This window comes from Dendrobium catenatum, unplaced genomic scaffold, assembly GCF_001605985.2.
Source record: "Dendrobium catenatum unplaced genomic scaffold, ASM160598v2 original_scaffold_138396, whole genome shotgun sequence".
Taxonomy (NCBI): domain Eukaryota; kingdom Viridiplantae; phylum Streptophyta; class Magnoliopsida; order Asparagales; family Orchidaceae; genus Dendrobium; species Dendrobium catenatum.
Genome location: NW_021456829.1, coordinates 342,467 through 355,468, shown reverse-complemented (window position 1 = coordinate 355,468; position 13,002 = coordinate 342,467). Strand labels below are relative to the sequence as shown.

Here is a 13,002-nt window from a genome sequence, read left to right as displayed (position 1 = left end):
CACGATTTGAGTATTTTATGTAAAGTTTCTACCGGTTATTTTGAGTTCTGTGCGATTTTTATCGAATAGAAAATTATCAGGATGTTGAAAAATGTTGCTTCAGTACAAGTAAAGCTTTGAAACGTTGTTTTATTCGATTTCTGGTAATTTGGTGAATTTCTGAATTTGTGATTTCTGTGTACATTCCGTGTACTGACGTTATGCTGCCGATTTCTCATACGACATCTGATTTTCTGAATTGATGATTTGAATGATTGAATATGCATACGAATGTGAAAATATGATTGAATTATTGTTATTGTTACTGAAAGACAAGTGCAGACTGGTTGAACCGTTGGTTGGAGATTCTTCAGCCGACGGGCACAGAGTGACGACTCTTATTGAGCCAACGGATATGGATATGGATGTGGATATGGATATGGATATGGATATGGATATGGATATGGATATATGGATATATGGATATATTTATGGATTTGTACAACAACACAATGGATTATCGACTTTGAAAAACGCCTTAATAGCCAGTGATTGTACTTGTCGAGTAAGACTATGGTATTGTATGGCTTGTGCAAGTACTGTTCTTATGATCTCATTATGGATTTATTGATTACTGTATGCATTTATTTATACCGACGGATTTATTGATTTTGAATGGATTTATAAATTTATTGATATCGACGGATTTAATGTATTGGATTGATTTCTTGACGAATGGATTTACTGACGGATTTACGGGTTTACTGTTATTGTCGGTTCATTGATACTGCATATTGTACGTGTCACTGTACAAAGATACTGATATTGATATGGATATTGATATTGTATTGATTCATTGATACTATCGCTTCATTGATATACCGTATGGAACTGCTGCATGTGATTCATTGATCAATATGGAATAAGTTTTACTGTATTGATTTGATTATTTTATATGATTTCATACCGATTGATGTTTTTGACTAGAGATGATTGATTTGATTGATTCCATTGATACGATGTTGATTTAACTGATATTATCGAGACGACGATTTTTCTCTATCGATTTGACTGGATTCTTCCGAGATTTAGTGTTATGGATTTCTTTCTACTGTTTAACGATGCTTCTACCGCTGACTATGGATTTTATCGATCATGCATTGATTACTGATTTTCGTATTTGCTGCATAGATTCACTGATTATATGCAACTGACTGTTATGGATTTGATTGACTGACATGCATATTGTTTCAGCACCGTGCTTTGATTTCAGTTGTAGGTTTTAGGTGACCTGCTGGGCTTTTTGAAGCTTATTATATGTGGTTAATATTTTCAGGTCAGGACATGGGAGCAGGAGATTGAGATTGATCAGAGATCCTCAGGTTTTTGTTCTTTTTAGGTTATAGTGATTCTTTTGTACTCAGGACAGAATAGATTTCATTTCATGTGATTATTGTGTAGAACCTGAGTATTGTTTATGATCTTTTGGGATATGAATAGAATTGTATATTGATGTTTTAAATTATAGAATTTTGTTAAATTGTTTGCTATTGATTGAAGAGTATAGATAGCTCTGGTAAATGATTAATGATTTTAATGGATTGACTGAAATTCTTTCCAAATTAGATCTTGGGGCGTTACACAACCTCCCCTCATGGGGAGGGAGTGCCGGAAGGCTGCTAGATTCTCGAGGGGAATAATTTTTTTTTTAAAATGAAATTAAATAACTCGATCAAATAATACCGCAATAGGAGAGAAGATTTGAAGGAAGTCCTGGTGTTGATTCGGTCCTCCGAATCCCTTGGCCGTCGATCTGATTCGGTCGAGGGATTGAAGACTTGAAGACTTTTTATGGGATCAATTCGCTCTCCCAATCTCCTTGCCGTTGATTTAATCCGGTCGCGCCGAGCCAAAAGGGCAAGTGCCCTCCCCAACCTCCCCGTGAGCGGAGGGGGCTCCGAAAGGTTGTCAGATATTAAACGATTTTAGATGGGATTAGTAAAAATAAATTATTAAATTTAACAATTTATATATTTTTAAAACTTTAATATAGTTCTAATCGAGCTTCTTAATGAGCGTTAAACGATACTGTTCATGAACATAAATGAACCGAACACCAAGTTGTTCAAGCTCATTTATTTAGCTATCTAGTATTTATCAAAAGTGTTCAAGTTTGATAAACATGAACAAGTTCTTATCAAGTCGAGCCATGAGTAGCTCATCGAATGCTCGGTTCATTTGTAGCCTTGATGCTTCACGAGTGCATGCTTTAGGCTTTGCTAGGAAACATTTCAACATTTAATTGAGATCTAGCTCCCAAAAAACTTCTCTACTTTCTACTCCTTTTATCTCCTCAGAAATATCTCAGGAAATGATTTTTAGGGCTAGTTGCAAATTCCCAATTTGATATTTTATTAAGTTGTTACTTTCTTCTTCCTTTTATTTCTATAATGAATCCAATCTTATTACATCATTTTGTTTTCTGTCGTAAATTGAGTGCTTTCTTTCATGCAGCTTTGCTATATTGTCTGGTCCTACCATTCCTATCATTGGCGAAGGTGATGAAGAGGCAAATGATCGGTAATTTTTTTTGCCACGGTTGTTTATTATTTTAAACTATACTGCTGTTGTAGTTTCCTAGAGATTGTTTTATGCGAACAGCTTTACGTAATATTATTTTAAGCTGGCATGTAGAACAGTTGGTAAAATTATGTACTTAATACTTTAAACAGGTATGTAGAACAGTTGGTTTCAAGTGCAGAGGCTGCCGTTGAGGAAGTTATACGGAGAGGGGTAAGTGCGCCTTGAATTGTTTCCTACGGAAATGAAAATTTGTTTTGCATGTGAAAACGAAAATCATCCTTAAGGGTCTAAGGGTATTATAGCTCAACCACATATCTAATCTCACACTTAAGATCAATAATAAACTTGTTGGGTAATTTTCGCTCCCGATCTATGTGGTTGGTCTTATTTATCAAATCCTCAAATTATGACACAACTCACCTTGGCCTGTTGGTTGAGAGCTTAGGCTATCAACTAATAAGTTTTGGGTTCGAGTCTTTGTGTATGCAATGTGTGTGTGAGTTTGCCTTAATTGGTCTAAATATCCAAAAAAAAAAAAAAAATCCTCATAGATGTTCATATATTCTACTACTTGTATATTGCCTTATCTAAGGGTCGTTAATTATTCACGGAGCTTTTTATTACGGTTTCTTGGACAGTACTTAACCCATAGCATTTCCTTAAATTTCTACCCATGTAAGATGGTGTCTTTCTAACCTTCTTCTTTAGTTAAAGCATCAGTCAAATAGATTTTTGCATGCGCTAGAAGTTTCATTTTAGCAAAGGATGATTCTTTGATAATCATTCATTTGGTACTAATCAAAGAACTCATTCATTTGTATAAGCTAATCTAAAGTTGTTATGCTTGCTAATTTATTTAGGTGGCTCATCCAAACAAAATTGCTGTTGGAGGTCATTCATATGGGGCATTCATGACAGCTAATCTTCTTGCCCATGCCCCCCATCTTTTCTGCTGTGGAATTGCTCGGTCTGGGGCATACAATAGGACACTCACCCCTTATGGATTTCAGGTTTTAAATTTGTCTTTATTTTGAAGGCCCTGCCTGTTTCATACCCACTTTCTTTCACTTTGCTTCACCCTCTCTTCCCTCGAAGCTCCTTTTCTGCAATAGTAGAATGTATGTGCCATTCAGTTTTTTATTTTATTCTCTGAATTTCCGCATAATGACTGATTAGAATTTTGATATAGAATGAAGACAGAACGTTGTGGGAGGCTATCAACACATATGTTGAGATGAGCCCTTTCATGTCAGCAAACAAAATCAAGAAGCCACTTTTGCTAATCCATGGAGAAGAGGATAATAATTCAGGAACACTGACAATGCAGGTAATGAAAGGCTTCTTTTCTTTGTTCTTTTAGGATTTTTTTTATTAGAATGTTTGAATGAACTGTTCCTTACTCTTTTTTGCCAGCTAATGTTACTTATGGTGGCCTTATAACTTGTTTCAAACAATGTAGAACTTCTCATAGAGGAAGGGAAATGTTTTGCTTTCTCCATATGCTTGCCATCTAATAGCTTATATACACAGGCGTTGCATGTGCCTTATCTTTTTATATGATATTCCAAGTGCCTTCATTATAAGGTTTCGGGTTTGATTTTCTTGATGCAATTAGTATAAAGCAATATATGTAAATCATGGAAGGTACTGATAATTTACAGCTGACAAATCACTAAATATACAAACAACTTCATTTAGATGCAAATTAGTAAATACAAGAAATAGAAGCTAAATAATAATGTAATAATCGAGTAGATTTGAAGTTAGTGAGAAACTTGACCACAAAATTAATTAATAATAACAATTTATTCACCTTAATAATAATTCTATTCCTAGTTGTATGAAATTAAAAGAAAATCTGAAATATTAGTAAGCCAATAACAATATATACAGAATAAATTATGACAAGGAAAGAAGTCACCCAAGTAAGAAATTCTTATCTCACTCTTGTCACGATCCGGCCCAGTAAGCTCGAGTAAATAAGGTGGAAATAGATTTCAAACAAAAATTTAAAACATAATTCAGATATCATCTCGTAAATATTAACATATCTAACATCCAAAACAATTATAAAGAGCCACTAAAACTTCCACAACACAAAAATTATATTATATTATAAAAAATTTACACATGTGGATCATAACTAGACATGTGAGATCCACAACAAAAAGAAAAATCAAAAGTACATTCAACAAAAGAACCTATCTCCCCTGGTAATCCTATGCTAGTAGGTATACTGCTACCTATCCGCCATCCTTAAATAGTGGTTCTCCTAAAAATATCTCAAAGTTAAGGAGTGAGCTAACACTCAGCAGGTAACAAGTAAATCTATCAAATTCAATTACAATGTAACGAAGATCAATATGCATCCTTTAATATGAGACTGAGCAACATGTAACTAAAAAAGTAAACAATATGATGTCATGTAAAGATAGTCGTACACCTATCTCTTAATGAATTCCTATGATCATTTTACATTTCATAAGTTTAATACTTCTTTCATTTCATGCTTTTCAACTTGTCTTTATTTTCTGTACATATATATATATATATATATATATATATATATATATTTGTATTTTATACACTCGTATCGTACTACCGAAATTATACTGATCGGATATACATACTTATTGGTCATATCATTTTTCTTTATCATATTGCCCGAAGAACCATATTGCTCTAAAGAGTCATATTGTACCAAGACACTATATTGGTACTTCGCCTCAACATGCACAAAGCCACATGTAATAATTATTATAAGATATATGACTAACATACATAACAATCAGTTGCTTTTATCTATCATATTCTTATGCATGGTTATATGAAGATTCTTTTTTTTAATAAAAACATGGAACTTACTAAATACTTTAAACAAAATAATAATTACTTTTGACATGTCAAATAAAATAATTAACATATTATTCTAATGCTAAAATGTATTACATTGTATTTAACTTTAAAATAGTATAAACAATATTGAATTTTGAGAATTAAATGTAACCTATCTAACGAACATGTAAAATTTATTATTTTCCTTTCAATGTCTTTCCTCTCCCACTTCGAAATCCTACAAATAATGTAACTTCGATTATCCCATATAAACCTTAAATAATGTTTATTAAAAGAACAAGTCATGCAGTTTAACATTAATCCTAATTTTTAATTGTCATTAGCATTAAGACCTACATGAATATCATTATAATATTTATCAATTGTCATTTATCATTAACATAAATCTTTAATTCACTTTAACATTTTCTTAATTATAATCGTCATTATAAGGTAATTATTTTCAGATTTAATTATATTTTAAATTTTAAAAATTCATATTATTATTTAAATTCATAATTTACCTAATTCTAAATTAATTTCAAATAGCTTTAATTTTCGGTTTTATCCTAAAGCCCTAAATTTGAAAACTTAATTTTCCATATTTCCATCACTAATTTATGCTAAAATCTTCCCCTTTCTCCATATAATTATTAGGCATAATAATTTTCAGATTTTCTTAAATAAAAATTTAGGAAAAATGAAAATTTGTGATAAACCCTAATTTTTACCTCTTAAAATCTTCCTAATACTATTTGGAACAACATTCGTTAAGGAATTTTCAAAGAATATGAATTTTGGGCAAAACCCTATTTTATAGAAATCTGATAATTTTGGGGAAAACTTAAATTTTATGGTTAGAATCCATCATTAAATCTTCTTTATACGTTTTTCTTTTAAAATTTTAAGTTTTGTATAAACCCTAAACTTTTTATCTTCAGAAATCTAAGAGAAAAGGAGGAAATCCTTGCTTAGGAAATTACCTTCTTTCTCCCTAAGCCTTTCTCTTCACCTTCCTCCAAAAAGGGCTACTAGAAACCGCCGCCGCCCTCTTTCCCTCTCTTGTGTTCGGCCGGATAAGGAGGCACGAAGGAATGAAAGGGACCGAAAGATTTTGGTCCCTTATAGGCGGTTTGGGCGGTTGGGGCCGAAAGATGCATGTCCCCCTTGCATGCTTTTGCTTCATGAAGAATTAGAAGGGCTATTTAGTAATTTGGCCTTAAATAACCTACGTTGATTTTTTAATTTCAAAATCATGTAAAATTAGCCCTAGTTTCTTTATACCAAATCGCTCGAAATTTTATGTAAAATTTTATAAAAATTATTTTATCAAATTTTGACAACTTAAAAAATTTGTCTATTTTCGTCGCAGTGCATCAAAATGCGTGCGATGTTTACGATCAACATTTTTGGATTTTACAACTGTTGTATCATGTTGAATGAATCATAAATTCAACTTGCATGCAAGATTAAAAACTACAATATGAAATTTTAGTTGATCAAATTTATTTAATTGCATGCCTCATATCATCAATTTATGGACTCCTCTTCACTAAATTAATAGATATTATTAGTGAAAGACCAATCCAATTTAATTCCTGATTACCTTCAAATTCAAACTTGATTTTATACAAAACCTAAATATGAAATAATAGAAATATAAGCCCTACATCAATGCAACCACATATTATAATCATTCAAATGAGTAATCAAAGTTCTCAAGTCAACTCTCATAGCCAGAAATGCACAATTAGTGACTGTTGGCTCAAGAAAAATGGTGTGTAGGCATGCATCCCACTTTACAGATATAGGATTCCATCTTTCTTGAGTCAGATTGTAGTTAACCAGATTTTCCTTGATTTGTGTCAGGGTTTAATTACATATGGGTCCTTACTTCCTATAAGCACAAGCACTCATAGTTAATTACCACTTTTAACATGTAAGAGAGAATTCTCGATTAAGGATGAATAAATTTTAGGTATTTTAGTCCCAATTATGGGAAAAATGGAGGTAAACCCTATCAAGATCCCATGGTTCCGTCGTCCCGGGTATACCATAGGTTTCAGTCTACTAACACTAACAATCATTAACCGTAGTGTCCAGGGAGTCTGATTAGCAGCCATAGGTTGCCTCCTCTCAGGGATCCCAAGTAGATTGAGGTCATTAGATGTGGATTTTAGTTTTATTAGATTTTGGGGTTTACATCTATTAGAATACTCGGTAGTCGATTTGGTTTGGGGATTTATAACTTTGTTTAGAAGTTACACAGAAGTTTGATTTGAAGAGGGCCTTACGATTTCTCTTAAAAGTAGCCCAGGTATTTAAATTTGGGTTCAGACTTACGACTTTTATTGAAAGTATCCCGTAAAGTATCTCTTACGACTTCTATTAGAAATAACCCATTTGTGGGTTTTACAAGTTGGCTCTACAGCAAGGCTTCTCATTATTTAAATTTGGTTGACAGGTCTCACGGCCCCCTTAGAGGTTGCCTATAAGTTTTAGTTGGAGTGAGACTTAGAGCTCTATTTATGAGTTGTCCAAAGATTGGTCTTTCAATCTAGGTCTACAATAAGGCTGTCCAGGGATTTAATTGTTTGGGTATGTCTTACAGCTTGGAAGTTTCCTAAAAGTGGGTTTTATAACATAATCCTTACTTCTCATTATAGCGAAAACACAAACCTTTTTCTTTCTTGTTTTGCGCCTCTGGCTTTGTGAGGCACTTGAAATTGGCCCCATGGCGAACTCCCCCCCCCCCCCCCTTCTCCGTCGGTGCTTGCTGTTGAAATTATACCGTCTGGGTCCTTGGCGTCAATGAAGTTGAGGTGCTTCTGTAAAAACCTCCCGTAACCCCGCTCTTATTGCTTCTCTCCATCCACCTTCAATCATTTGCTATCTGTGCTAGCTCCATCAGCTCCTTCAACCCCCTCAGTTTCAACAATCGAAGGTCCGCTCGTGCATGGGGCTTGAGGCCCTTCATAGATTTTTTCTCCAATACTGCCTCCGAAATTCCCCTCAACCTCCTTGACAACAACTCAAACTTCTCCTTGTACTCCATGACAGTTCCCTCCTATATCAAGGCATGGAATTGCTCGTGTAGGTCTCCTTCCCCAATGGCTCAGAAACGTTCCAACAAACAATCCTTAAACTCCTCTCATGAACGAATCAGATATCTAGCCTCTCTCCACTAGAACCAAACTAAAGCTTTCCCCTCCAAACATAATGCAGTGACTATAAGCTTCTCCTCTCTTAACCTATTCACCGCAAAATGCCTCACAACATGGTATACCCACCCATGGGCATCCTCCCCTTCGAACACCGGCATCTTCAGCTTCCTCACCTTTGCTTCTTCACCCCAACTTTCTCTCTTGTAGATAGTTCCCCCTTATATCGAGGGTGGCAATCCCACCTTTCTTTCATCTGCCTTCCATGACCCGATCCCCATGGCTTAGCTCGTCCACCTCCCTCTCTGGTTGTCTACTCCCCTTGCCCAAGCAACCTCCCTTAGTGGTCGGTCGTCCTACCACCTCCTCCATAAATCCCACCATAGCACTTTCTTCCTGCTGTACTTCCATTCGGAAACCCTGATCCGCCCATTCTCGGAGCCCGGGGGGGTGGTTCTCTATGAAAAAAACTTGCCTCGTCGAACTTCTCCCGTTCGATCTCCTTTCCCTTCGATTCGGCCAAGGGAACCCCGATCAAATCGTGTTGAGGGTTAGCAATCAGAATTGCCGGTGGGGCTTTGGATTGAATTTTCATGAGCTTCTTTATCATCTCTTCCATCCCTCCCAATCGTCTCTCCATCCGATTTTCTAGAGTTGAAAATCTTTCTCCATCTCAGATTTGAGTTGCTCCATTACCCTTCCAACGCATCAACCTACTTTGCTGCCATTCACGGATGTAAGTTCCAAATTGCAAAAAACAACAAAAATCAACGACTATGGTCTTTTAAGTAGCAAAAATTAGCAATGGGGAGGAAGTACGCAACAAAAAGCAATGTAGAGAATTGTGATTTTGTCCAGGACACGGCTCTGATACCAATTTGATGGGCCTTGGTATAAAAAATAGCAACAAATTCCAAAGAAATTCAACACAAAATTAGATTTTTATTGATAGAAAACCAAATACGAACAAAGCAAGATTCAATGGTCCCCTTTTGAGAGGAGGGCCTTCTCTCTCAAACCCTAAACGCCGCTTGGACCCCTCACAAAAAGAATACTACAACACTCTTAAATCCAAATTTTCATACAAACATAATATAAATCTTACTACTTATATCAAATTAAAATAAAACAACAAATTCCAAAACAACCCTCCCCCAATTTCCTCTCAAATCAGTCCCAACCTCTAAATCATCCCTCTCTAATTATGAAATATCTCATAATTAAATAGAACCCCCAAATCTGTCATTTTTAATTAGGAAATACCTCATAATTAATCTCCTTCATATCAGCCCCCAAATTAGCTCTTTTTAATTAGGATGCATCTCCTAATTAATCCCTTTCTTAATTCCTCTTCTCACATATGTAATGATAGGTTTAATGGGCTCCACAAGGAGGGCAGAATTGCCCTCGCGTATCAGTTTCATGCCAATTCATGTTGATTTTAATTCACTTTAGAATGCTTCACCAAAACAATTAAGCATGTCTCACTAATTTGGTTTTAAAATTTTAATTTTTTTCAAAATTAAATAAATGCTAATATGAAAAAAATATCTTCCAAATTATTGACCCATCTTAAATATTCACAAGTTTGTCATATAATATTGAACTTCATGATAGTTATGTTATTTTTGGACATAATCGTGACCTACTTTAGTTCATTTAAATTGCATTATTGATTGAATCTTTTGATTGCCAAGTTATTTGTCCTATAATTAGTTGACATGATCATACAATTATAAGCTTTGATATCAATTTTATGCTAGTTAAGTTAGACTTAAAGTTTCCTTAGTATGGTGCAATGCATGCTTATCATACAAGAAAACTTAGGATTTGTAGATCACAGACCACTGATCAGTAAATGCACAACTCAGAACATTATTGCTTTGTCATGTGATTGATTGGTAAGGGAGAGAAAAAAGATGTAGATAAGGAGAAAGTGAGTTTTGGACATTATTAGGTTCAAGTGGCATATACAAAAAAAAAAAAAAAGTGGCATATACAATGCTATTTCCATGTCCCAATTTTTTTCTACTATTGTTTGGAGTAGTTCAAAAATAAAGTGTGAAATTCTTAAAGAATTTGATATTAATCAAATGGCATATTGGGTGGTCTTTTGAGATGTCCCCTGGTCCAGAAAGTGCAGGAAACAGATATAGCTGTCCTCTAGCATCCATCTTTTATAACTATGAAGCATCAATTGATATAATTTTCAGTTTTTGTTTAACGTAATTGTTTCGGGTTTGCAAATCTGCAGTCAGATCGCTTCTTTAATGCGTTAAAGGGCCATGGAACACTCTGTCGTTTGGTGATTCTACCATTTGAGAGTCATGGTTATTCGGCTAGAGAAAGCATCATGCATGTTCTTTGGGAGACTGATAGGTGGCTACAGAAGTACTGTATAGATGCACCTGACAAATTAGCTGAACTACATGATTCCAAAACTGAAGCTCCAAAAACTCCCCAACCAACTGGTGGATTGACTGCCACTGAAGCACAGGAAGATGATGGATCTAATCACACAATGAGGTCTCTATTATGGTACTACTCACATTACTTCCTCACCTTTCTTGTGCATCCCTTTATTTTGCATAATTTTATTGTGATTTATATCTTTGTTATCATGTTCACAACTCACTTTAATAAAAACATGTTTTGCATACTTCTGCATAAGCGTGATGATGTATGCTTAGAGGCTGTTTAGCAGAATCTAGGATTTCACTTAAGTAGGATTTCTTAAATCCTTCAAATCCGGATTTATGAAATCTTGAAGGGGTTGAATCCTGAAAACTGTTTGGTAACCTTCATGATAAATCCAATGTGACTGTTTGGCTATTCCATTCAGGATTTAAGAAGGTTGAAAGATTTGGACGGAGTTTCTTCCTTCCCGCGACGGCAATAGAGCTAGAGGATTTCGGAAATATGCCGAACGAGAGGATTTTCGAAATCCGGGATTTACGACGAAAAGGCGGAATTTTTCATCTACGGCGACTTTGATTTTCCATGATTTGGTTTTGCATTTTAGGCTGTTTGGCTGGATTTCGAATACCAAACAGCCTCTTAATGCATGCGAACTGTTAAACTATTTAAATATGAGAGTTATTTTATTCTGGTTAATGATTTATCTTTGCACCACAGAAACTCTATTTCTTTCCATGAATTAGACCTAGATTTGCTTAAAAGCTTCCAACTAGCTTCTAGTTATGTTCTCTCGTATATGAGGATGAATGGGCCGAAGCTAGTGGATAGAGGAATCTGGCTTAGAAAATGGCATTACCTTTTTAAGCACAGTAGATGAGATAACAATCTTGTAGGGATATGGGATGCTTGGATATGGACATAGGTAGTGACGTGATGGATGATATATGCCCTGACATGTATGTACATTTGCATGTCACGATGGTTTCAACTTTCAAATAAGTCATTAGTCCACACTAATGTGTCAATGTTAAAAATTTCACGACTGAAGTATTATCAGGCAGTAAGTTTTGTTTGTTTGTTTGTGTGTGTGGTGTAGCTGTTCCACTGATTTTTCTAGGGTGCTGTTGCTCTTAATTTTGGTTTTATCTATTTCAGTTGCCTTCAATTGAGAAGTTAAATGAGTTGATTAATGCATTGGTGATGATGGGTCAACTGTGTAAGAAGTTTTATATTACTAGTTGTTGATGATGCAAAGGAAGGCCTATAGCCATGGTTAGATTGCTTCTATTATTGTCTGGTTTTGAATCGGTTTAACAACCACTTTGCGGTGAAGGGGTAAGCAGAGGTGTAACCAGTCTTAATTTTCAGGGGAGGGCAAACTTATAAGTAACTGTTGGGGATCCAAGGGGGCGCTGCCCCCTAGCGGGATTCGCTGTCATCTGAAGTGAAACCTTGCCTTTTGCATTTTGCATGCTCCAATCTTTCATATTTTTTCCCCTTTTCGTAGTTTTTTTAATTATATATTTACTGTTTCAACCTTTTGAATGTTTCTGTCATTCATTTTCTAGCTCTTGATATGAAGAATCACAACATAAACAAACTAACATCCATGAATATCTGCTTCAGATGTTTAAATGAAAACCAAATGAATGGAAGCTGCCAAAAGATAGCAATAATGAGCACAACGACTGCAAAAATAAACAGCTTCTTGAAGCATCAATATTCATATTTTTTGGAAGAAGCCATAGATATCTTTCAAGTTCAGGACATCAGGAGCTTAATTCTGTGCAGGTATTCCAGCTATGTATGCCATGTTTAATGAAGATGCCACTCCATTGATGTTCTCTCTTGATACTGATTCGTGTGGTGTTCAATTATTTATGGCTACTATGTTATGATTCTATTGAGGGGTCAATAAGCTTTTCATATGGTTTGATTGCTGTTATTTTTGAACTTCTATAATGTTTTCTTTGACTCCTAAGTATTTTATCAATTATGCATTGTCTTTTTCTCTATCCTAAATTAA

The 13,002-nt window shown here is 34.9% G+C and overlaps 1 protein-coding gene across 1 annotated transcript in view; it reads left to right on the top strand.

Moving 5' to 3' along the window:
• Window positions 1-12,989, top strand: part of LOC110105318 (probable glutamyl endopeptidase, chloroplastic) — a 24,305-nt gene extending 11,316 nt beyond the window's left edge. Inside the window, exons 6-11 of the mRNA XM_020834768.2 lie at window positions 2,494-2,559; window positions 2,712-2,772; window positions 3,423-3,572; window positions 3,752-3,889; window positions 10,813-11,096; window positions 12,603-12,989. Coding sequence (XP_020690427.1) covers window positions 2,494-2,559; window positions 2,712-2,772; window positions 3,423-3,572; window positions 3,752-3,889; window positions 10,813-11,096; window position 12,603 — 700 coding nt within the window. The 3' untranslated portion in view covers window positions 12,604-12,989. The remainder of the gene's footprint in view (window positions 1-2,493; window positions 2,560-2,711; window positions 2,773-3,422; window positions 3,573-3,751; window positions 3,890-10,812; window positions 11,097-12,602) is intronic.
• Window positions 12,990-13,002: the final 13 nt, after the last annotated feature.